Here is a 27,256-nt window from a genome sequence, read left to right as displayed (position 1 = left end):
TAAAATCTAAGAAGTCTCTACTAATCATGTGTGAACTGAGGGATGTTTTTTTGTTTGTTTGTTTTTTTTAAGGTCTATAATTTGGCCAAAATTGGGTACTGCAAAAGGCACATTCCTGACGCAAAGGCTACCTGTAGCCAAATTTCAAGTCCTGCTCCAAAACATAGGAGTACTAGAGCTGTTAATAGAAAAGGTCCTCAGAATATTTTAAAATGGGAAAAACATTTCTTTCCTTCGCCTCATTGTTAGAAATCGCTCTCCATTTTGATTGAAGTTTAAAAAAAAAAAAATCTGCCTGACCGATAGCCAGCATGTAATATTTCAGCCTGAAAGCAACTGAATACAGGGTCTTACAATGGAAAATGTCAGGCAGCCTTAATGATAGGTGGCACTATCAGCCCCACTTATAATATGTAGTAAAAAAGTGAGAAGCAGCAGTTTTGTAATCCAAAGGGAAAAGATGACCACTCCTTTTTATTGTGGGATTTACTGCTCACTATGAATACAAAGTAGCAGCCGTGTTAGTCTGTATTCTCAAAAAGAAAAGGAGTACTTGTGGCACCTTAGAGACTAACAAATTTATTTGAGCATAAGCTTTCGTGAGCTACAGCTCACTTCATCGGATGCATTATTCTCAAATAAATTTGTTAATCTCTAAGGTGCCACAAGTACTCCTTTTCTTTTTGCGAATACAGACTAACGCGGCTGCTACTCTGAAACCTGTCATTATGCAAGGCACTGAATTTAGCCGTATGGAGTGGAAATCTATCAACTTCATGAAAAAACTCATACAGATACAGAAAGGTATTTTCCACTGAATGCATCCGATGAAGTGAGCTGTAGCTCACGAAAGCTTATGCTCAAATAAATTTGTTTGTCTCTAAGGTGCCACAAGTACTCCTTTTCTTTTTATCAATACAAAGAGTAGGGCCTTCAAAAACTAAATCACTTTTTCATACTTTCTACATTTCCTAAAAAAGAGATTCCGACAAATATATATATATGCTATGTTAGATGTGGCCTGTCGTGGCAAATTTTAAATTGGGGGTGAGGAATCGTCCCCCTGCCTCTCTCCTTTGAATCTTGGAAGAGAAGATTCATAATGCCTTATTTTAAAAAAATCTTTACATATATTTGTTAGCATTCATGTGTGAGATGTATGTATGTTTTTTGACAAAATAGAGGCATGAAGTATCTCATATTATTGAAAACTTTATAGCCTTTTTTAATATTAATCACTTCAGAGTGTAAATCAGTTTTGGTCACTAGCAAATGTTAACTTACTAGAAATATGCTAGAAGAGAGAGAACCATACTAAAGATTCTCCTCCTGGACATGGTAGAGGAGACATTATTGACAATATTGATATCAATAATATTGAGTCCTTTTGCATCTAACCTTTAAATACTTCTGTAAAACAATAACCTGTGAAAAACAGGAATGGATAAGATTACTGTTTCTAGCCTTGAGAGGATGCATTGTTAGAGAGTTTGAAACATTCCACTGCTAAGATTATCAGGGAGTTGTTATCCACTCCTTAGTCATTTGTTTCCTAGGAGACAAATGTAATCCAAGCATTCCCCCCCCCCCCCCGCCCTTTCTTTTTTGATTGGAGACACTATTGACTTCTGACATTGGAGGAGTTGGTGGAGCAGCACACAAAATGTCATAAGATGGAAATTAATCACTAAATGATTGGTCATAATTCCACTGACTTCCTTTCTGATGATTACACTATATTTGGAAAACTAGTCCTTCAGCTAAACAGCCAGTTAAGAAGCTCTTCACACTCTGATTGTCAAGAAGGATATTCTTAACCAAATGTTGCTTCATTTATATTAAAAAAAACAAAAACAAAAAACCCACAACACCCTATTTCTGTTGTGACTATGCTGTTATGAAAAAAACAAAGGCATACATTTAAAATGAGATATGGATGCTAAAGGTTTATTTGCTAAATTGCAAACTCAGATTCAGTGACGATTTCAAGAAAAACTCTTCAGTCAGTGTTTCTTTTTCATATGGGATCAACTTAACTTGTCTCTTTCAGATCTTCTTCCCTCCTTCACCTCCCCCATTGGTGCAATTCTATTTCCTTAATTGGAAATACTCCTCATCTACACAGATAGAGCATCAGTGGACCCAATATATATAATGTACAAAGCGTCTTTCTTATTTGTTATTTTATGAGAGACCTAATCCTATAGGAGTCTCAACTCCCATTAACTTTGCAAGTTATGGATGCTTGGTAAGTAACAGGAGGAACTTGGCAGCTTGCACCTTTTAAAAAAACCTCTGTGCTGTTAGGTTTAGAATCACAATATGTATAAACAGTATTTTAAAGTTACTACTGTTACTAAATTTTCCTCCCTAATGGACAAATGTCATGAATATGGGATATTCTTTTCCTTAGATTTACCCCCTTAAAACACTTCCTTCTCCTTGGTGTTTATGCTTTTCAGATAAAACCGCACATGTTTCTCATAGCATAAATCCTCTTGCCCCTAAACTATTTTTGGACCCCGTTCTGAAATCCTTCCCATTCGCTGACATCTTCAGGTGCCCAGAATTGTCTGCAGCTTTTGGGTTGTGACCAGTGTTGTACCGACAGGGACAAATGGCTTCCTGTTCTTCGGGGCAGACTGCATATGCAGGCCATTTTTTCTCTCTTTCACGTGGAACACATGTATTTACTGTATGTCAGTGACTAAATTCTGAAGTGATTGGCTGTTTAAATACTCAGGAATCTAATTTGCTCTTTGCTATCAACCTACTTTCATCTTCATCGTCTGGACCCATGGAAAAGAAGCCCTTGAGGAATTCCACCATGATTTCAACAATTTCCATCCCAACATCAACCTCAGCCTGGACCAGTCCACACAAGAGATCCACTTTCTGGACACTACGGTGCTAATAAGCGATGGTCACATAAACACCACCCTATACCGGAAACCTACTGACTGCTATGCCTACCTACATGCCTCTAGCTTTCACCCAGACCACACCACACGATCCATCGTTTACAGCCAAGCTCTACGATACAACCGCATTTGCTCCAACCCCTCAGACAGAGACAAACACCTACAAGATCTCTATCAAGCATTCTTACAACTACAGTACCCACCTGCTGAAGTGAAGAAACAAATTGACAGAGCCAGAAGAGTACCCAGAAGTCACCTACTACAGGACAGGCCCAACAAAGATAATAACAGAACACCACTAGCCATCACCTTCAGCCCCCAACTAAAACCCCTCCAACGCATCATCAAGGATCTACAACGTATCCTGAAGGACGTCCCATCGCTCTCACAAATCTTGGGAGACAAGCCTGCTGGTAACAGCTTATCTTAAGTGCTCACTCTCCTTACAGTGTGTATGATAACACCCATTTTTTCAGGGTCTGTGTGTATAAAACATCCTCCCTGCATTTTCCACTTTATGCATCCGATGAAGTGAGCTGTAGCTCACAAAAGCTTATGCTCAAATAAATTGGTTAGTCTCTAAGGTGCCACTAGTACTCCTTTTCTTTTAACCTACCTTAAGTTTCTCTCTTGATACTTACTGCTTCTGAGGTATCTCCCTCCTATTGAATATTTGTGTTTTTCAGGTTGTGTTGTACGTTTCCAGGATTAATCTCATTTTACTGCTTGTCCCTATTCTTAATGTATTTAGGTCCCATTGTATTTCTGTTTCCTCTTTGTGAACCCAGTCTTTTTGAGAGGCTGAGCTCTCTCAACTGCCACTTACTACTTCATGTCAGGGAATACTCACCACTTTATAGGGCCAGATCCTACCTTTGCAACATCTTCCAGTTCAGTATAATTAGTTGGTTTACTGTTTGCTATTAGGTTTCAGAGTAACAGCCGTGTTAGTCTGTATTCGCAAAAAGAAAAGGAGTACTGGTGGCACCTTAGAGACTAACCAATTTATTTGAGCATGAGCTTTCGTGAGCTACAGCTCACTTTATCGGATGCATACTGTGGAAACTGCAGAAGACATTATATACACAGAGACCATGAAACAATACCTCCTCCCACCCCACTCTCCTGCTGGTAATAGCTTATCTAAAGTGATCATCAAGTTGGGCCATTTCCAGCACAAATCCAGGTTTTCTCACCCTCCGCCCCCCCCCCCCCCCACATAAACTCACTCTCCTGCTGGTAATAGCCCATCCAAAGTGACCACTCTCTTCACAATGTGTATGATAATCAAGGTGGGCCATTTCCTGCACAAATCCAGGTTCTCTCATCCCCTCACCCCCCTCCAAAAACCACACACGCACAAACTCACTCTCCTGCTGGTAATAGCCTATCCAAAGTGACCACTCTCCTTACAACGTGCATGAAAATCAAGGTGGGCCATTTCCAGCACAAATACAGGTTTTCTCACTTCCCCCCCCCTTTTTTTTTCCAAAAAACACACACACACAAACTCACTCTCCTGCTGGTAATAGCTTATCCAAAGTGACCACTCTCCCTCCAATGTGCATGATAATCAAGCTGGGCCATTTCCAGCACAAATCCAGGTTTTCTCACCCCCCCCCCCCCCAACACACACACAAACTCACTCTCCTGCTGGCAATAGCTCATCCAAACTGACCACTCTACCCACAATGTGCATGACAATCAAGGTGGGCCATTTCCAGCATAAGTCCAAGTTTAACCAGAACGTCTGGGGGGGGGTGGTAGGTAAAAACAAGGGGAAATAGGCTACCTTGCATAATGACTTAGCCACTCCCAGTCTCTATTTAAGCCTAAATTAATAGTATCCAATTTGCAAATGAATTCCAATTCAGCAGTTTCTCGCTGGAGTCTGGATTTGAAGTTTTTTTGTTGTAAGATAGTGACCTTCATGTCTGTGATTGCGTGACCAGAGAGATTGAAGTGTTCTCCGATTGGTTTATGAATGTTATAATTCTTGACATCTGATTTGTGTCCATGTATTCTTTTACATAGAGATTGTCCAGTTTGACCAATGTACATGGCAGAGGGGCATTGCTGGCACATGATGGCATATATCACATTGGTGGATGTGCAGGTGAACGAGCCTCTGATAGTGTGGCTGATGTTATTAGGCCCTGTGATGGTGTCCCCTGAATAGATATGTGGGCACAGTTGGCAACGGGCTTTGTTGCAAGGATAGGTTCCTGGGTTAGTGGTTCTGTTGTGTGGTATGTGGTTGTTGGTGAGTATTTGCTTCAGGTTGGGGGGCTGTCTGTAGGCAAGGACTGGCCTGTCTCCCAAGATTTGTGAGAGTGTTGGGTCATCCTTCAGGATAGGTTGTAGATCCTTAATGATGCGTTGGAGGGGTTTTAGTTGGGGGCTGAAGGTGACTGTTAGTGGCGTTCTGTTATTTTCTTTGTTAGGCCTGTCCTGTAGTAGGTGACTTCTGGGAACTCTTCTGGCTCTATCAATCTGTTTCTTCACTTCCGCAGGTGGGTATTGTAGTTGTAAGAATGCTTGATAGAGATCTTGTAGGTGTTTGTCTCTGTCTGAGGGGTTGGAGCAAATGCGGTTGTATCGCAGAGCTTGGCTGTAGACGATGGATCGTGTGGTGTGGTCAGGGTGAAAGCTGGAGGCATGTAGGTAGGAATAGTGGTCAGTAGGTTTCCGGTATAGGGTAGTGTTTATGTGACCATTGTTTATTAGCACTGTAGTGTCCAGGACGTGGATCTCTTGTGTGGACTGGACCAGGCTGAGGTTGATGGTGGGATGGAAATTGTTGAAATCATGGTGGAATTCCTCAAGGGCTTCTTTTCCATGGGTCCAGATGATGAAGATGTCATCAATATAGCGCAAGTAGAGTAGGGGCGTTAGGGGACGAGAGCTGAGGAAGCGTTGTTCTAAATCAGCCATAAAAATGTTGGCATACTGTGGGGCCATGCGGGTACCCATAGCAGTGCCGCTGATCTGAAGGTATACATTGTCCCCAAATGTAAAATAGTTATGAGTAAGGACAGAGTCACAAAGTTCAGCCACCAGGTTAGCCGTGACATTATTGGGGATAGTGTTCTTGACGGCTTGTAGTCCATCTTTGTGTGGAATGTTGGTGTAGAGGGCTTCTACATCCATAGTGGCCAGGATGGTGTTATCAGGAAGATCACCGATGGATTGTAGTTTCCTCAGGAAGTCAGTGGTGTCTTGAAGGTAGCTGGGAGTGCTGGTAGCGTAGGGCCTGAGGAGGGAGTCTACATAGCCAGACAATCCTGCTGTCAGGGTGCCAATGCCTGAGATGATGGGGCGCCCAGGATTTCCAGGTTTATGGATCTTGGGTAGTAGATAGAATATCCCAGGTCGGGGTTCCAGAGGTGTGTCTGTGCGGATTTGATCTTGTGCTTTTTCAGGAAGTTTCTTGAGCAAATGCTGTAGTTGCTTTTGGTAACTCTCAGTGGGATCATAGGGTAATGGCTTGTAGAAAGTGGTGTTGGAGAGCTGCCGAGCAGCCTCTTGTTCATATTCTGACCTATTCATGATGACAACAGCACCTCCTTTGTCAGCCTTTTTGATTATGATGTCAGAGTTGTTTCTGAGGCTGTGGATGGCATTGTGTTCCGCACGGCTGAGGTTATGGGGCAAGTGATGCTGCTTTTCCACAATTTCAGCCCATGCACGTTGGCGGAAGCACTCTATGTAGAAGTCCAGTCTGCTGTTTCGACCTTCAGGAGGAGTCCACCTAGAATCCTTCTTTTTGTAATGTTGGTAGGGAGGCCTCTGTGGATTAGTATGTTGTTATTAGTATGTTGCTATTAGATGCTCTGTATCTGATGAAAACACAGACATCCAAGTTCTAATTTAACCACCTTGTAGAGGAGTCTTGCTAGAAGCTGCATACTAAAGTTCACAACAGGGAAATCAGCATTAACATTTTTTCATTGATGTATTAAGTGTAATGAACTCATATTTGCAATCCTTGGTGCATCTCTGCACCAACAAATTTTCAAGTAAACCTATCTCTGTTTTGAAGTGATGTTTGACATCTGGTATAATGTTTGAAGATTGAATGCAAAATGTCAGTTAGCAATTCGGATGCTGCTTAAAAACACAGCTAATTTCACTGAACCCTAAATCACAAGCTCACTGCGGTAGCCTGATGTATTACAGCATTTTTTTGAATACTTCATCTGCAATAATTTACAGTGCATAAGTGAAGTCTAGTCTCTTTTCGATAGACCAAAAGCTGTGCATGTGTATATAAACAAATAAAAATAAATAATGGCATAGACAATATAAATAGTGTAGGTAATTGGATAATAGGCACATAAAATGTCCTGAAGTAATGTTAAAAAGATCTCTTCAAGCTCGATGGCCCTTAAATGTAACTTTCAAAAAGTTGTTCCATGTTCTGGATACTAAGGATTACAGCAAGTTTTTCCCCCTAGAAATACTCTGCTCTGTACATTTTTCTTAAAAGGACTATAGTAACATCTTTCTCACTCTAGCTAGTGGGCAGAGGACAGGACTGGGACTCAGGAAAACTGGGTTCTGTTCCTGGGTCTGCCACTGGTCTGTTGGACAACCTTGGACAAGTCACTGTCACACTCTGTGCTATCCCGATCTGTAAAATGGGAATAATGGTACTAACCTTTGTAAAGCGCTGGAAGATGTATAACTGAAAAATGCTACATAAGAGCTGGGTATTATAGCTACAATGACTTAAAATCATTGAAATGGTTCTGGTACATAGAATTGCTAACTGCTTGAAATAAAAGGGCTTGTAAGTAGACTGACACAGATTAGTCAAGCTTTTAGTTTTGGTTTCACAGTAGCAGCCATGTCAGTCTGTATCCGCAAAAAGAAAAGGAGTACTTGTGGAACCTTAGAGGCTAACGAATTTATTTGAGCATAAGCTTTTGTGAGCTACAGCTCACTCACAAAAGCTTATGCTCAAATAAATTCGTTAGTCTCTAAGGTGCCACAAGTACTCCTTTTCTTTTAGTTTTGGACTAAAGCACTAAGCAGCCATGGTGTTAAACTCTGTGAACATGGAAATATCAGGCCATTCTATTGCCACTGCTGGAATACTGTTGATACATAGGTACAATATGTACAATCTAGAAATCCCCCAAATGTGGGGTGTGCCTCCCTAGAGGGTCACGGAGGAAAATTCTGGGGGGGGGGCGCAGCTGAGGCCCTGGCCAGCCCCCATTCGGGGTGGGGATGGAGTGCCACCCAGCTCTGCTCCTGGCCCCGGCCTTGGCCCTGGCCCCGGCTTCGGCTGCCAGCTCCGCGCCCGGGGCCCCCCTCCTGGCTCTGTGCCTGGGGCCCCGGCTCCACTCCTGGCCCTGGCCCACCCCCAGCTGTGGCCCTGGCCCTGCCTCCTTACCCCGTCCGTGTTCCCCCTCCCAGAGCCATGACCCCACTCCTGGCCCCAGCTGGGGTGGGGATGGGGGGTGCATGGGCAGGGGACGGGGGTGAAGTAAAAAGTTTGGGGACCACCTATCTAAGATCATCCTGGAAAGCCCGTCAAGCATAGGGACACAAGGATTCTTCCTAATTTGGGGTAAAAGGGAGAAGTACGACTTATGTAGGATCAACAGAGTGGTAGGCACTTTCCAAACATAATCCAGGGAGCCTTACTGCATTTAAGACAATATATAAGCAAACAAATAGGATGTAAAATGCAACAGGACTGAGGCAGTATGTTTGAACACCCATACGTCTGTCTACAGCTGTATCTATTTTGCAAGATTAAGGGCTGGATCCTGCAATGAGCTCCAGGAAGGCAGATGTTTGCTCTCTCACATGGGAGTCCATTGAAGTGAGTGGGGCTTTGTGAAGGCTCAAGGATCTACTCAAACAGATCCAGATGCAGGAACAGGGTCGGGGGACTGTAAGTTTGGAGGAAGGTTTGTAAGAATCTTGTATATTGTGTAAAGAACCTCGAAGTATATTTGTAGGCTAAGGCAACACTTTGAAAGTTGATGATGATCCACAAACATGACAGGATTTCCAAAAGCAAAAGTGTGGGTTTTTCCCCTCTCTCTAGCTTTAGTCATGTACTAATTTCAGAGTGGTGATTTTATTTTTTAACTCCACTGTGTACACGTCATCTCTCTCTCTCTCTCTCTCTCTCTCTCTGTCAGTTTAATATGTTGATCTTACTTTACTAAAGTAAAGGGTTGGAAGGATTAGATTTTTGTAGCTAAATGTTAGTAAACATCAATTTCACTGTATACCCACAAACTGACAAGAAGCATTTTTCTTTAGAACTTATTAGAGTTTGATTTAAGGATATTTATTTTGTATATTTTGACACGATGTTGACAACTTGTGTTTTACCCATTATGGAGCTTTTAACTTTTTGAATTTCAGCTTCTGCTGTCCTTATATAATTATTGTCTAGCGCTCCCCCCCCCCCCCGATGAAAATACAAATTAAAAAATGCTTAAAACCAATACTTTTGCCCAACTGTGAAAAATTAAATTGATTAAAATAGAAAAAATGCTTAATAAACATGGATATTTGTTGAAATTATTAAAAAAACAAAACAAAACATTGAATTCTGCCAAGCCTAGATATAGTACTGAGAAAGCGTAAGTGTCAAGAGGTTGTAGTATAACTTGACTTTTTCCAGAAGGGGGTAAAATAGGTGACATTTATCCAAAACCTTACCAAAATGACTTCAGTATGGTAGGCTACTTGAAAGCCTGCAGCCTCTTCAGCAATCAGTAAGTAGAGCAGCTGTTTATTTTATGAGTTTCTCTTACAGACCTACCTATCTTGTTTTGGACAGTTTTAGTGAAAAAAATAGCATCCTATTCTGTGTCTGAACTGCCCTTTTTCTAAGTCTGTTAAGGACACGCTTTCCATCTTTTTAAGAGTTCAAACTGAACAATTCAGAATATCTGCACTCAGACCTCTGATAGTACTGATACAAGGGTTGCTTTGATCTGCAGAATAAATATTGAATTTTGATGTAGGCTTCCCCATCACAGACTGACTGCTAGAGTTCTTAGTGTGTCTAGAAAGGTTAATTAAAATTGCTGCTGGTTTAACCAATCAAAATTCCTCAGTAGCCTTAAATGACTTAAACTCTGATTATATTGGATTTTTTGTTTTGTTTTGTTTTCTCAGAAAAAAATGTATGGATTAATTTGCTTTTGTATTAGAATTGCACGGATGTCATGTGGCTGAAGGATTAAGTCCCTTTATTTTTTAAAACAGTTGCTAAGGTGTTTTAAACCATTCCTTTTTATCCCTGTTTCCTGGTTTTTTGTTTGTTTGTTTTTTTGTTTTTACAACAGCAAAACAAAAAAATAACATTTTATTCACTTTTAGAGAGGAATCTATTTATTTTCAAAGTTGACATAGAAAAATAAGAAATTGTAGTTCTAGTCTGGAGTAAGAGGGAAACTTCCAGATATTGAATAATTTCACCAGCGTTAAGAACGTAAACAGGGACAATAGTTTGCATTTTTTTTTTCCTTGAAAGACTTTTTTTAAATAAAATTGAAATATTTCATTATTGGAGTGATAATCTCTGGCAAACAAACGCTGTTCATTTCTGTCAAGAAGCAGAAAGAAATCCATTGTTTTTCCTGTGAAAGTATTGCTTATACATGCGTCTATGCAACTAGATCATGTTTATCTTTTTTTTTTTTTTTTTTTACTCTTTCTCTTTACAGAGTATTGGAAAGGGGTCCTTGTGGTGTATAGACCCAGAATATAGACAAAATCTCATTCAGGCTTTGAAAAAGACACCCTATCATCCATATTCACATGTGTTCAATACACCTCCCACATCTCCTCAGGCATATCAAAGGTAAGAAAACTAGAACACCTTTTATAACGACTATTATTTGTATTGAGCTGCACTTCTTGGGTAAGACATTAAACATAACTAATCACAATAGTTATGACAATATAGTAGTGAACAAAATATTGAAGTATAATGAGTGGTCAAATCCTTTACTTAATCTACAGTATTCCTTACCCTCTTGATCTCTTGTATGATGGCAACATGTTGATCCTAATAAATCCATAGACTGGAAGGAGCTGTGTTTCCATGGATAATTTATAACATTTCTCAGCAAAAGCAAAATGTAAAATGAACACACACAAAAGTAAATGGGAAGCTTTAAAATATCAGTTTGTCCTGTTTCAGTAGATAAAAATATCTGACTCCAGCAAGCAGGGTGTTAGTGAATTATTTTTCTCTTGAGCTTGATTGAGCAGTCTTTTAAGACTGTGTTGTCAATGCAACTGTCAAGTCTCCATGTAAACCCTACATCTGGTGATTTAAAACTCTTTCTGTTGTGGTTACTACGTGCTCTGTAGTGCTCTGTAGGTGAGTGCGTGTGCTTGCATTTATCTCAGAGCTGTGCAGTGGAGAACAATAGAGGCTTTCGTTCTCTCACAGTAATGAAATAGGTGTGTTTATCTGACCATTGCTTAGAAGTGAAGTGTTAGCTGCTAGGAGAGAGCATTTAAGATTGTGACCCACAAAGGAGAGAAGTAAATATCTGGTTCTTAATAGATCTGCTTCCTTTTAACTGCGAATATAGAATCTACATTTTAAAACGTTCTAGCAAATCTTGGTTTGATCATAAATATCTTTTTGTCACTAGGATTTTTGTCTGACTTGAGAAGAATGCCTGCTACTAGCACTCTGGATTAATGGGTGATTTTGATGGTTTTTGTCTTTTCAACATACTCTTTTAAAAATATGAGTCTAATATTTGTCCTGCAAAGAGGCGGCGATGCACAAAGTGATTTCTTTCAAACAATGTTAATGAAGTTCTTGTGCATCTCTGCTGAGCAGTGCATTCCATCACATGGCCAGACAATCAATCTTCACTCAGAGATTGGGAAGAACAGCTGGGCTTTCGTAGGAGACTGCTGTATGTCTGCCCTTGCTAGGCGATTAGCGTGATGGTAACCATAGTAACTAGAATGTCTCCATAGCAACGCATAGCTGAGACAGGTGCAGTTGCATCACAAGGCTGTTTGTTGCCTGGCAAAAGGACAGGCCATTAGTACTCAGATATACGCTGTTGCATTGGTAACATAACCCTACATAGCAACTACAGTTGGCTTAAAACTTTCTTTAAAATAAATGACATTGTACCTGTTTTTGTCTGTTTTCATATAAATCAACAGAATCATGTTATATGAGCTGACAGCTTGAGGTCATGTAGCTTTAAGATCAAATATAATGTGGGATTTTCTAAAGCAATGGAGTAAAAATGGTAAAACTGCAGTGGAGGACCCAGTGCTTGTTAGAGTAACTTAAGGTTAACAATGGAGCTGTAAGTAGCTTCTCTGCATTCTCATACCACCCTCTCAGTGAAAGAGGTTTTTCACTTTTCCTGTGTCCCCCTTGACTTTTTATCAAAAGCATTCACTATCCTGTATACTCTCAGATAGTTAAATAATTTGGATGGTTATGTTAGAACGGCAGTGAAATAAATATTCAAATAATCTTTCTTTATAGACCTGAGAAGCCTAATGATTTCATTAATGTATTCGCAAATAGTAGAAACAGAGGGTAATCTATGCAGACATGTGTTAAACATTTAAATAAAATTTTACTTTTCCATAGAATCTTAGCGCATAGAATTCTTCATCCAATGCAGTTGTAGAATCAGAGAAAACTTGTTGATTCATGTTAATCCCACTGGCAGAGAATGCTGTTTGGGATAGTTTGACAGGTTTTTCTGAAAGTGCTAATTATCAATTTGCAGAGCACTACTCCAGAAAGGTTTTATTCTCCTCAATGCAGACTTTCTCAGAAATAAGACATCTGCAGTTTAAAGTTATTGTTTTTCTTGATTGAAAATAATTTTATGCACAAATATTTGAACTTCAGTATGACCCCCTCCTCAATATAATTGAAATCTATATATATATATATTATATATATATATATAATCTTGTTCTTATTAAAATAAGTCTTCCCTTTAAATCTATGGGACAGATCCTCAGGTGTACTGATAACTTTATGCTGCTCCACTGGTATACGTTGGCTGCTGGAGCTGACTGAGAGCTTTTCTAGATTAGGAAAATCTGCACCGGTGTGACTACGCTACTGTAGCTACACCAATGCAATTTCCCCTCCTTTAGACAAGTCCTAACTTGTTCATAAAAGAATCTCCACAATTATAAAAGTAATCTTGCACTGGTGTACAGCTAATCCAGGGTTTGTGTAGCACACACCTGGCTTGCTGCCAGGGTAGCAGGTACAGGGGTGTGATTATTAGAAAGGGGATGAGGTTAGGATCCCCCTAAACTATGCAGACCTGTACATGCTGTTCTGTCACTTGGGTCTGAGGCAAGCCATTGTCACCTGTAACAAACAGCATGCTGCTAAATAAGCATAGAGATCAGCACCAGGATCAGGGCAAGAAAGTTGTGCTCCACACCTTGACTTTGTACTTTTTTTTTTTTTTTTTTTTGACAATACACAAGAATTTGGCTGTATATCTGCCGTGTGTGTGTGAGAGAGAGAGAGAAACTCTTTTAGAATTTACTTTGAGTGCATGATTTCTTCTGTTGATGTTAGTTTCTATCTGGATCATTTCCAAGTTGATACACTAAATGGGCGGGGGGGGAGGGAGGAGTAAGAAGGATTATAATATTACTGTATGTTAAGCTCCAACAACTCAAAGGGAGACTTTCTTTCCTTTTGAAAACAATGAATTTCAAGCTTTTACACTTCATGTGCTGTTGACCCTTTTACTACAGCATTAGGTCCTCCTGTTTTTATCTTAAGGGTGCATTATAAACAAATAACTTTACTTCAATACGGTGTAAAAGCCTTTCAGAGAAAGAAGAGCTTCACCTCCAATTTCCCCTATTGAAACATCCAAACCCTTCTCATTATTCTTTGTAGCAGTGAAGTACTTCAGCAGTTAAATTACCTCAAGGCTTAAGAAGAACATAATCTTTTTGTGGTCTCTTAAAATGTTTACCACTTCTATTACCACTCTTGCTATTGTGAATTTGCTATGGCATTATGATTTAAGGACAATACAAGGCTGAACTAGGGCATCATTGAATGTTGAATTAGTTTAACCATATACTGGTAATCACATAATTCTAGTCAAAATAGGAAATTGTTAAATACATTAGCTGTGTATGTATAGGAAGTCTGAATAGTCACTGTACAGCTAAAACATTTAGACGTGCAGGGGGGAGAAAATCTTGCATAAATCTTTAGACTTGGGAGAAATCTTTAAAAAGGTATCAGTCCTTACCTGCAACTTCAACTGACCAAAGTGGCACCTTGGAAAATTAGCAAAGGCCACATGTGGCCAAGCTCCATGGCAGCCCATAAACTTTGGGTGACTACAGCCCACAATAAAGAGAAATTATGCTGCCTGAAATTAATAGAATACATGTAGAATGATTTAATTCACGTATATTAAAATGCCTTCTGGGGGGTGGATTAACAGAAGAAATTACAAGTTTTATAAGTCTCAGTTGGCAAGATCCCACAGAGGCAAATTGACCCACTGCTTGTCTCTTTTGGGCGTTGCAAAGGAAGAAATGTATGACAGACCATTTAGAATCTCCATAAGAGGTTGGAGACAAGTAGAGCAGGGGAAATACACTATCGATACTTGGGGTGGAGGGAATGCGACATAACACATCTTCAGCCAGAAGCTTATTCAACACCACATAAATCTGTGAAATATTCCTCTAAAGAGAACTAGTCATTTTAGGAGCTGATTTTGTTTTGCAAAAGAATGTTCTGCGTTAAAGTCATAGTACATAATACTATCTAGTACAGGAACTATAAAGTGAACCCACCCAGTTAGATGACTCAGTGTTAAAATAATATCATTCAGGATGAGAAAAAACGGCCTAAGCCAGGAAGGTTGAAGTCAAATTTCTATAAAGTTTTGGGCTTTTTGGATCCAATGTTACAGTGTACACCCATCAGTGTATGCAGATGACATTAATGCAGTTAACAGCTGTAATGCCTGTCCATCGCAGAGAAACCAGAGCCCACAGTGTTCTGAAATGGCACTGCTTCTTTCAAGATGGTAAGGCAAAAAAGTAGAATATGGTGATGCTAAACATTTCATTTTAATGTGCTTACTTAGTTTAAAAAAAATCCCAAACAACCTTTTATTTAATTTTTTCTCATTTAAACTTTTGACTAAAATATCAAAGCACCTGAGATAAATTGGAAAGTCAAATTGAAAAGCACATGTTCTAAAGAAAAGCTTCAAATTATTAAATTACTGAATAAATTGTTTAATAACTTTAATTTTAATCAATTTGTAGGCACCTAGAGAATAGTAGGGTTTAAGGAATAGTCAGCATTGTTTTGACATGATTTGTTCTTGACAAATCCATCTAATTTCCTTCTTTGACAGGGTTACTGGCCTATTGGATAGCGGGGAAGCAGTAGACCTGATATATCTTGATTTTTATTGAGGCTTTTGATGCAGTCCTATATAACATTTTCATAAGCAAACTAAGGAAATATGGTCAAGATGAAATTTCTATAAAGCGGGTGCAAGACTGGTTGAAAGACTATACTCAAAGAGTAGTTCTCAATGGTTGGCTATCAAACTGGGAAGGCAAATCTAGTGGGATCCTTCAGGTGTCAGCCCTGGGTCTGGTGCTGTTTGCTGTTTTCATTAATGACTTGGATAATCGAGTGGAGAGTATGCTTATAAATTTTGTGGAGGACACCAAGCTGAAAGGGGTTTCAAATACTTTGGTAGACAGGATTAGAATTAAAAATGATCTTGGCAAATTGGAGAACTGGTCTCAAATCAACAAGATGAAATTCAGTAAAGACAAATGCAAAGTGCTACACATAGGAAGCAAAAATCAAATGCACAGTTCAGTCCAAAAAAGGCTAATGTTCTGAGATGTGTTAACAGGAGTGTCATTTGTAAGACACAGGAGTTAAATGCCCACTGTACTCAGCACTGGTGAGGCCTCAGCTGGGACACTGTATCTAGTTCAGGAAAGCTGTGGATAAATTCAAGAGAGACCAGAGGAGAGCAGCAACGCTAAAAGTATAGAAAACCTGACCTATGAGGAAAGGTTTTTAAAAACAAACAAAAAAAAAAAAACTGGAGAAAAAAACCTTGAAGAGGGGACCTGATAAGTCTTCAAATATGTGCAGGGCTGTTATAAAGAGGACAGTGATCAATTATTCTCCGTGTCCACTGAAGGCAGGACAAGAAGTAATGGTCTTCATCTGCAGTGAGGGAGATTTGGGTTAGATACTAGGACAAACTTTCTAACTATAAGAGCAGTTAAATTCTGGAATATAATTCCAGTGGAGGTTGTAGAATCCCAATCATTGGAGATGTGATGGGTTGGGACACAGAAACCCCCTTGGGACTGCCACTGGTACTGAGACGACCTCTAATCCCATTTTCCCTGACAGTTTGGGACTTCAGTACCTTACCTGGTTGTGCCAGACACGCTAGCCTGCTGCAAACACAGACCCAGGTCTGAACCACGTCCCCCAAAAGCTGCAGGCTTAATTGAAAACAGCTTAAGAAGTGCTCCTGTCTGCAACACCCAGATACCCAGTTCCCAAGAGAATCCAAACCCCAAATAAATACGTTCTACTCTGTATAAAGCTTACACAGAGTAAACTCATAAATTGTTTGCCGTCTATAACACTGATAGAGAGATATGCACAGCTGTTTGCTTCCCCAGGTATTAATACTTGCTCAGGGTTAATTAATAAGTAAAAAGTGATTTTATTAAATATAAAAAGTAGGATTTAAGTGGTTCCAAGTAATAACAGACAGAATAAAGTAAATTACCAAGCAAAATAAAACAAAAACACGCAAGTCTAAGCCTAATACAGTAGGAGACTAAATGCAGGTAAATATCACCCTCAGTGATGTTCCAAGAAGCTTCTTTGACAGACTAGACTCCTTCCTAGTCTGGGTCCAGCAATCACTCACACCCCCGTAGTTACTGTCCTTTGTTCCAGTTTCTTTCAGGCATCTCTTTGGGGTAGGGAGGCTATCTCTTGAACCAGCTGAAGACAAAATGGAGGGGCTTCCCAGGGCTTGTATAGTCTTTCTCTTGTGGGTGGAAACCTCTTGTGTTCTCCTATGCAGAATCACAGCTACAAGATGGAGTTTTGGAGTCACATGGGCAAGTCACATGTCCATGCATGACTCAGTTCTTTACAGGCCAACGCCATTGTTTACATGTTAGTTTGAACGTGCCCAGGAAAGCTTAGATGTGGATTGGTGTCTCCCAAGGTTCATTATTAGCTAAGTACTCCCAATTACTTGAATAACCACTTCACGCTATGTTGACCAAATTTGCCTTACGTGCTTCCTACAGAAAACACTTTAAATACAAGCATAGAGCCAACGCTCATAACTTCAGATATAAAAATGCTACGTGCATACGAATAGGATGAATACTTTCAGTAGAATGTAACTTTGCAAAGATATATTACATGGCATATCTAGCATAAAACATATTCCAGTTATGTCATATTTACACTCATAAGCATATTTCTGTAAAGCATTATGGGGTGCAACGTCACAGGAGGTTTTTAAGAATAGGTTGGACAAAGACCTGTCACAGATGATCTGGGTTTATTTGGTTCTGTTTCAGTGCAGGGGGCTGGACTTGATGACGTCCCAGGGTCCCTTCCAGCCCTTCATTTCTATGAGTCAGATGACAGAACGAGGAGTAATGGTCTCAAGTTGCAATGGGGGAGGTTTAGATTGGATATTAGGAAAAACTTTTTCACTAAGAGGGTGGTGAAACACTGGAATGCGTTACCTAGGGAGGTGGTAGAATCTCCTTCCTTAGAGGTTTTTAAGGTCAGGCTTGACAAAGCCCTGGCTGGGATGATTTAACTGGGAATTGGTCCTGCTTCGAGCAGGGGGTTGGACTAGATGACCTTCTGGGGTCCCTTCCAACCCTGATATTCTATGAGTCTATGATTCTCTCCTATGTGTTGGTCTAGGGTTTAAAATCTGTCACAAAAAACTTTAAATATATTAAAAGATGACAGTAGCAACCCTGAATCTCTTTTTATAGACACAAACTCTGTTAACAGTCGCTTCTGTAAGTAAATGCTCTGATATTTCATCATCATCATCGTGTATGTTGCTACTTCGGTCTTGGAACTCTATAGTGAACTATAGGTGTGATTACTGCTTCTGTTAATGCTTTGAGTAAATCTTCAGTGGATTTTTTTTTCTTGAGTGTGTTGTATCAGGTCAGCTCTCAGTTATTCTTGGAGTCCATGGAGATAGGGAGGAAAATGCTGTTAACTAAATATGTTTTTCTAAAACTAATAACCTTTACTCTTTTTTTTATATAGTGTATTAAGATCCTCTGTAAGATGAGGTTTATCCTTTTAGAAGAGATGGATATAGCACTATAAGGTTTATGTAGTCACAGAAAACAGAGTATAAGACTTGTGGGATAAGAAGTAACTTTTAAAAAAAATTTCATTACAATCTGCCCAGTGACTCATGCTAATTTGTATTTCTAAATTCGTGGCAAATGTTGGTGCATCCTCTTCTAAGCTGCTGTGTGACTGGAGTGGGGAAAATTCTTCAGATATACAGATAGACTGTGTTATTTTGAACAAGGCTTTTGCACTCCCACACTCTACCTGTACCATGACTGATGGACAGTCTTCATCTGTTTAAAGGAATTCTGATGTGAAAAATAATTATGTAAAATCGCTTCACCTTTCCCACAGAGCTACTCTCTTCTGATTTAGCAGGTATTGGAGCCCCAGTCAGCAGAGACTTATACATATGCTTGACTTTAGGTGCTGAGTAGTCCCATTGACTTCAGTATATTTATCTAAAGTATTTATCAAAAGTATATCCTTGAATGAAGTGTTTAATTCAACTGCGCTAATCAGGAACCCAAGAAATTTAAAATTTTGTGGGGTGGTGTTTGTTTTTTGTTTTAAACAAAATTGTTTTCCTCCTATTGCTGTATACTTCTCTGGAAAATGTAACAAGTAACTTTAGAATTTGTAATAGCTCCTCCAGTAGGTGTCTTTTAATATTGATGTGTCTGATTAAAATGGCTTAGCTCTGCAAATACTGCCGTTTTAACAAATAATTTGCTTTGATTGCAAGTATTTTACAAATTGCAAGTAATAATCCAAGTGAAAAGGATCACTTTTCACTGCAACTAACAATACGTTTCATTTAATATACAGCACATTGTGGGTTGCTGGTTGATAAAACGAAGTGGCAGCTGGTCAGAGTGCTAAATATACAGACGCTTAATTTTCTAGTTTTTATAACAAAACTAAAGTTTCTTTTAACTTATATTGACCATGTTAATATAGAAACGGTTACAGTTCCTGGAATGTTTAGATATTAATAAAATAATTAGCTAGCAAAACCCACATCACTTGAGCTCTCATGGTGAACAGCTAGTGGCCTGTTAGTATATCTTTATATTCCTTGTTCATTTGAACTTAAACTATATAAAGTCTCCACATTGTACTCTAGGCAAATACATGCAACCTTGTGTTCCTATTGCTGTCAGTCTTATCTCAATACCTCCAATACTATTGTAGGCTCACCTGTTGTCTTATTCTTGTTGAGACTGAAAGATTGCCCTTGCCCAAAGAATTTATTACGTCTTATGTATGTATAGTGCTTAGCACAATGGGCCCCCGGGACTGATTTGGGACGTCGGGGCACTACTGTAATAATAGCTGAATACTACAACTCTAGTAAGAAAAATAGAGCAATTGCTAATCTGCACAGCTTATACCTAGACTGTGAACATTGCATCATGGAAGAATAACTTTGGATGTTGCCAAAACAATTGTAACAAACTCAGAAGGGTTACTCTATTACAGTCACTCTCAACCTTGCCAGACTACTGTACCCCTTTCAGGAGTCTTATTTGTCTTGCATATCCCCAAGTTTCATGTCACTTAAAAACTACTTGCTTACAAAATCAGACATAAAAATATATGTATCACAGCACACTATTACTGACAAATTACTTACTTTCTCATTTTTATCATATGATAACATAAATCAATTGGAATATAAATATTGTACTTACATTTCAGTCTATAGTATATAAAGCAGTATAAACAAATCATTGCCTGTATGAAATTTTAGTTTGTACTGACTTTGCTTTTTATGTAGCCTGTTATAAAACTAGGCAAATATCTAGATGAGTTGAAGTACTCCCTGGAAGATTTCTGTGTATCCCCTGGTGTACATATACCCCTGGTTGAGAACCACTGCTCTGTTACACCTCCTAGTTGCTTTCTCCTACTCTGTGCTCTTATGAGTTGGAGAATGTAAATTGTACTTGTTTGTTTGCACACCAACCAAATGGAAAATTGGTGCAAGCCATGCAAATTTACCACTAACACCTATTTTATGACTAACCCACACTACTAGTGATGTTACTGCTGAATTTGACCCGGCCAGTTCCATGGGAAATAAACCTGCTTACATCAGGTCTGAATTTGACCAACAGTATGTACAAGATGTCTGTAAACATCTACATAGATCCAAACGATCTTTCAGTCAGTTAACTAACTTCTCTTTGCACTACGCTGTTTTTTTTTTTTTGTCACCCTTCCATTTATAGTCTTCTTATAATAAATACTTTGTTTTCATAGCAGTATTTTTCCAAGCAGGAGATCCATCAAAATAGCTTTCCTTCAGATTTGTTAGTTGCAGCCATGGAGTTAAATTTCATTTATTCTTAGTACAGCCTTAATCTTTAAGGTTTATTTGGAATAAATATAGCTCCGACTATTCTGAAAATCTTAAAAAGTGAGAAAACCAAAGTTGTCTCTCCAGTAGTGTGTGAGGTTTGTTTTCTTGTAAAATTTAAGTATTTTTGTAGTACAATATTTCTCTTTATCTAAATGTTTGTATTTTGATATATGGAAGTTTTTAAAGAAAGGTACATCAAGTATTTATAGGTAACTTGAACTCTATGTGGATAGAAAAAGTTTATAAAACATATAGACCCACTTCTCCCTTTTTCACATTACAAGGAGCCCTTTAGAAGCACTGGAAGCTTCAAATATTTGAATAACCATTTGGTGCAATAGAAGACATCCTTCCTCTCTAGGATGACAATTCTATACATAGGTTCTGAAGATCTAATGGCCCTCTGTTCAGTGTTTGAATAAAATAAGACAGTCACCTCAATGCTCAAGAGGAGCATCTTTACATTGTAACATTATAATGGGTCTGGCTACTGAACATTATGTATAGATGATAGTCTGTCCATAATTAGGATTGAAAACAGAATCCATTACAAGCTCTGTTTTTAGCCCTCTGTATGTTTTCATCTAGCAGAACTTGGCTTGGCATGAAAAGTGCCAGGTGTACTCTTAAGACTAAGAAGAATCCATTCTGCAATATTTGAAAAATGGTCCAGACTTTCTTGGGTTGCAGAGAGTGGTTTTTTTGTTTTTGTTTTTTTAAATCCTTATTTGGATTTTATATGTCTGATTTTGTCTGAGTAGCTCAAAACTGGCTTGTCTCTTAGCAAAACTTCCTTAGAAACTTTTGCTTAAGCTACATTTGAAGAAAGTAGGTTGTATTTAAATTATTACTGATTGTCTCTAAAAGTTTTTATAAAGTCATTCATCATAGTGGTATCTGAGTGTGTATCTTATCCAGTCTTTAGGGTGAATACAGAAATTTCCCCTATGGTGGCTGGAAGCTCTTTGTACGGCATCTTACACAGTGGGGTCCTTGTCCATGAGTGGGATTTCTAGACACTTTATAGAAATACAGATAATACTAATAGATGCATCATAGAACATTAAGATAGATGTTCTATATTTCACAATTATGGCTAGTTGGAAAAACTGACGGAATCACTTGCCATTGAAATAAAAAGTGTTGCAAAATTGTGTTGATTTTGCCAAAATTGTGTTTTGAAGAAAAATGAGGGGAGCGTGTCCCCATGGCCTGATAAATGCTTTATAAAAGTCTGATGATATTTTGTGAATAAAATTAAAGGTGGACAATTCAAAACTGATAACTTTTCTGTGCAATATGTGTCCTAAAACTTGAATTTGCTGCCACTGGAAATTATTGAGGCCAAGAAATTAGCAAGATTGAAAAAGGCATTTTGTCTTGGTATGGATAAACTATATAATATCCAGAATTGTAATAGTTAATACTGACACATTTTGGAAGGGACACAAAACCTCATACTTCAGTATTGAGACATGATCGCTAAATATTAGAGATTAGGATGTGACCTAAAATGGGGGCAGATTAGCCCAGCAGGTTTTTTTGTTTTGTTTTTCGCAGCCACGACAACCCTCTGCACGGTAATTGTGGGGGGCAGAGGGAGAAAAGCAGCAGCCCCTTCCCTCCCTGTTGCTCCTGGATGCACTGCCTTGGTGTGTGCTGCGGCTGCCAGCAGGGGTTGGCACCCTGCCCCGCCTCTGGAGACAGGTGGGGCACAACACTGGAGGAATGCAGGTGGCCGGTGGGTTCCCAATCCACCTTCCTGGGGGTGGTGGGACCTGGGCTTGGGCTTCAGTGGTGGGGCATTCTGCTCCAGTTGTGGGGCTTCAAGCTTCAGCCTTAGGGTGGGGTTCCCCACACATGCCTTCATTGCCTCTGGCCCCACTGCCTTCCTCCACCCAATGCTCCAACCTCCCTTCTGCAGCCTCACACCCTAGGCCCTCCTTGCTTCTTGACCACAGCATCCCCCCTGACCACTGGACTGTGGGCAGTAGCCCCCTGTAAGGCTGGCCCTGTTTGGCTCTGGTTATATCCCCCCAAATATAGGAATTAAACTATGGTGTTTAGGTCTAGTAAAGAATAGAGACAACTGTGCATTATTTTTTATTATTGAGTCTGCAAAAAAAAAAAAAAAAAAAACCCGACATAAATTGTAACTATTTGGATGTGTATATTTATTTGTTTTTCTTAAAGTTAATTAACTATTTTAGGAAAAAGTGTCAGAGCGGCCACCAGCAAGAGTTTGTGGCTGCACTCTGAGGCCACCAAAATATTTGCTGTGAGAACCCCTGGATTAGCCCATGTTTTATTATGGTGGGTTTTTTACGCCTTCCTCTGAACCACCTTGTGCCAGCCACTGACAGACAGGATACTGGACTATATGGACTGGTCTGATCCAGTCTGGGTATTCTTATGTTCCTATATTCCTTTGTTCTCTGTTACCTGTGTTCCCTCTTACTGGCTTTGTGTGAACATTCCGCTGAGCAAACATTTGTTCTCAAGACCATTTTACAGAGTACATCACGAATACTTGTGCAATATGTGTTCACCTGAATGTTTGTGGCAGATGTGTTCATGTGGCCATCTAAAAAGCTGCTTTTTTTGAGTAGAGAGCAAAAATTGTACCGTGTGGTGAAAGTGACTTGTGTACAGTGCAAAACAGCAAATATTTGAAGCAGTAGTCATGGTGAATAGTTTACAAGAAACCCATAGGCTGAAGTATGTTTGCGTAACCCATTTGATTAGCAAACAAATTACTAAAACTCACTTTGTTCACAGATAATCTGTGAACAGAGAAAGAGGCTATATTTGAATAAGCCTTTTGTAGTGAATAATTCTTCTGGCTTTGCTCCTAATAGTGAGCTCTGTTAGACTATGAATATATTTTTTTTCCTAGGGGAGGTGAAGGAAACCCTATTGCTCCACAGAACTTTTAAATTAAACTGGAGAATGTAGTGTAAGGGCCTAGTCTACTCAGGCAGATGTATGGAGGAAATTGTCTAAGAGGTTTTTTCTTTTTCTCTCCTGGTTTAACCATTATCCGTTCCATTTTTTTAATCACCAAAACCTCCTTTTTACACTTAGATGTACTCCAGAATATTACGTATCTTAACTTCTCACTAGTTAGGACTAGTCTTAAAATTTTCAATGTCACACAGCTCATGCCTCTCTCTAATAAAAAAATTGTAATACATCTTGCTAGGCTTGCTGCATGTGATGGTAATTTTCGGTTATGTTTGTTTTTTGTCTCCCCCCTTCCCTCCCCCCCCCCCCCAGCATGTAAGACATAATTTGTTTGGGAACCTTTAAGATTAGTACATAGAGTTTATTCATAAAAGGGGACAATTGCCCTGAATTACACTTTTGCACTCTGAAAAAGCAACTGGGTAGCCAACATTTATTGGTTAGCTTAGCATTTGGGGTCAAATCCACAAGATACCACTTCACTGGCTAAAGCTACAAACAAATCTGATCACTACCTCCAGTTGTTCTGCATATTAAGCCCATTTAATTTATTGGTGGGTTCTGGAGGTAATATGATTAAACTTACTTTCATAGGGACAGTTTTTGTTGACATACACTGGTCACTCTGAGTCAGGGTTGGAGCTCTTTCTAAAAGATAGGGTATCGTTCAAACAGAAGTTATTGGCCTGTTGTTGTTGTTGGCCTGTTGCAGAAATTATTGGGCGAGTTTCAGTGGGCTGTGTAACGGTCTCTCTTGTCCTTTAAAATAAATCTATTACACTATATGCCTAAATTGTTGCGGGCGGGGAGGAGGAGAGAATCAAACCTGGAAGTGGCCACCCAAGGAACTAGCGAAACTGGTTGTCCAATATAGACAAAGTTGCTGAAATGTATGGTGATATTTTAAACTGTCCATGTAGGCCAAGGAGTTACTGGCTGGAGTTAATCCTGGATGAAAGCTTCTGAGAAGAGTAAATGACAGATATTTCTAATGTTAGTTTCTTTTTAGTTGTAGTGAATTTAGGTAGGTGGTGGTGTTGTGGTTTTTTTTTGTTTTTTTTTTTACCTTGGAGTTAACCTGGATTAGCAGATAGCACAAAAGCGTGAACATCATAAATTACCTTTATTTATATCTCTCTTTCCTGAAAGTGTATGTGTGTTTTTGGTGTTTTTTGTTTTCTCCCTCTACCAGCTGCCTAATCAGAAGCAAAATTCATAGCAGCTCACTTAATCTAGTATTTTAGGTCTCTCTTAATTGATACTTAGTCTATATGAAAGTGTCCCTTTGGTTAGTTGCTTTGCATATGAAAGATAAGCAAAACCAGTTTTCTCATGAGATGACAAAATAAATAAAACAAGTAATTAAAGTTAGATCATTTTCAAAACTTAAGGGAATTAACAACAAACAAAGCTGCAGGAGCAGGGAGTTTTTGTTTTTCAGATTTTGCTTGTAAGTATAATGTTGAAGCGTGTATGTAAAATGCTGCTTTTACATAACTCTATGATATTTAAAAGGGCACAGTCAAATGGCTTATTAGAGCAATGTGGACCTTTTGTTACAGCACACATGCTGCTGTTGGCTTCAAACACTGAAAAGAATGCAGAATTGCCAGTACTGGTCCTTCTCCATTTCCACAAAGATGCTGCCATCAGTGCCCCGTATTGAAGTGGGATTTAAACTTAATCCACATCATAGTTTGTAGATCTCACTGAAGATGTAGGATCAGATTTTCAAGGGTTTGGTTCCTATTTAGTGACCCTTGATGAGAATTGTTGGGCCCTGAGCACTTCAGAAAATCTTCCCCTAGCAGGTGGTGGGTTTGAGCTCTTTTTAAGCTGATTCAATCTGTTCCACAAAACTGTTTGCTTTTGTTCTCATAGATTAGCCAGAGGATATAATTTTCAAAAGTTTCTAGGTGACTTAATAGTGAAAGTCAATGAGATTTATGTTCCTAAATCACAGAGACACTTTTTAAAAATTTTTACCCAGATCCTAAATATGGAGGTAGGGAGAAAGACATTAGAGTCTCTGTGTTAGCTAAACATGGTACTCCACGTAAGGGACTCCAGCAGGAAAAGCAGAGGTTGGGGTGTTCACTTGTACACTAGACTGGAAAGGGTTAATGAGGCCAAGAAGGGGCCACACCTGAGAGGAATCAGGTGGCCTAAGCAACCCCTGATTGGTGGTGGAGCCCAGCGGAGAAGGCACAGGCAGGGTTGATATAAAGCCAGACAGTTGGCAGCAGAAAAGGACTGCGTCGAGGAAGTCTGCATATCAGAGAGGGAAAGGAGGAAACCCAGAGGGAGAGTAGAAACCCCAGGGATCCAAGCCCTGAAGGAAGGGTTTACCCAGAAGGGTAGTGGAGTGGAAGACTGAGAGAGGCGGATATTTTTTTGGGCCCAATCCAAACCCAAGCCCAAGAGGGTTGAGTCATTTTATGACCTGATCCTCTCTCGTCCCCCCATCCTCCCAGAACCAGAGTCATTGCCACCTCCTACCTGTGTCCCAGCTCTCCTCTTTCTCGTGCCTGTGGGATCAGTGCAGTGGTGGTTGCATGCACTGGCAGCTTCATGCACTGGCAGCTTCATGTCCTGCTCCTGCCACCTCTTGCTGTGCCATGTGCCTTTTGGAACAAGAGGCGCTGTGACTCCGGGTCAATTGACGCACTCACTCAGTTAGCAGCAGCCAGCAGGAGAGGGGCACATAGCAGCTGCAGTGCTAACCCTGCTGGCAGAAGGAGGAGAGCCAACCCAAGCCTGAAAGGATCCGTTTGTTTTCTTACCCGACCTGACCCCATTTGTATTCTGGTTCTGTTGAGTTCTGGTCAGGTGACAGGGCTCTAGTTCTGACTTAGAGCTGGGATCGAGACCTAGATTGGCTGTGAATGGGCAAGATAGCCTTTGTAGATGGGAGTTTTCCACTGCAGAAAAGCTAATTCTGTTCTGTTGCTGGCTGGGTAATGGTCACCTCTGATATGGCTTCAGGGACAGAAGTCATTTGTTCCTTCTTGGCACCTACCCACAAATACAGTCATTAGCTAAAGGCTAGAAAGCTGTTTTTGAAAAGCTCTTTTTTTTTATATTCACCAGAAATTGAACTCTAAATATTTAATAAATTAAGATTCTTCCCCATAGTGCTTAAATTCTGTCACAACAAAAATTCCTTTAAGCTCTCTTGTATCTACTACTCTCAAAGGTTTCTAGGACAGTTTGTTGCTTTCCATTCTCTTAATTATCAAAGTCAAACTTTAGAACAATCTCTGTGTGTGTTTTCATTAGTCTCCTTCAGCCATTCTAAGAATATATGCACAGAGGCTTGGCAAAATGCACAAGCATGCAGTGCCCCTCACCCGACTCAGCACTGCGTGTGTTGCGCATGCAGATCACTGGCTAAATTTTTTGGAACCCCTGTATCAACAGTTAAGTGATTCTTTAGCTTGACAAAATCTTGCTGTTCAAGCTGTGAGATTTAAAGACAAAATGCTTCCTGCTAATTATTAACAGTTACTCTGTAAGAACAGACTCATTATAGGGGCACTGAACTCTGGCAGGCTGCCCTTTTCAGCACCTGAACAATGCGAAAGGGCGGGGAAAGAAATAGCAAGAGAAACTGGAGTGCTG

General features: G+C 39.6%; 1 protein-coding gene across 20 annotated transcripts in view; it reads left to right on the top strand.

The window, feature by feature from the left end:
• Nucleotides 1–27,256, top strand: part of FOXN3 (forkhead box N3) — a 307,996-nt gene that overhangs the window by 165,042 nt on the left and 115,698 nt on the right. For all 20 annotated transcript variants that reach the window (XM_027818310.3, XM_043550123.1, XM_043550130.1 and 17 more), the window contains one exon: nt 10,625–10,761. In XM_027818310.3, coding sequence (XP_027674111.1) covers nt 10,625–10,761 — 137 coding nt within the window. The remainder of the gene's footprint in view (nt 1–10,624; nt 10,762–27,256) is intronic.

Source organism: Chelonia mydas, chromosome 6 (assembly GCF_015237465.2).
Source record: "Chelonia mydas isolate rCheMyd1 chromosome 6, rCheMyd1.pri.v2, whole genome shotgun sequence".
NCBI classification, from domain to species: Eukaryota; Metazoa; Chordata; order Testudines; family Cheloniidae; genus Chelonia; species Chelonia mydas.
Note: the sequence above shows the minus strand (reverse complement) of the source record. Positions and strands in the feature narration are given on the sequence as shown.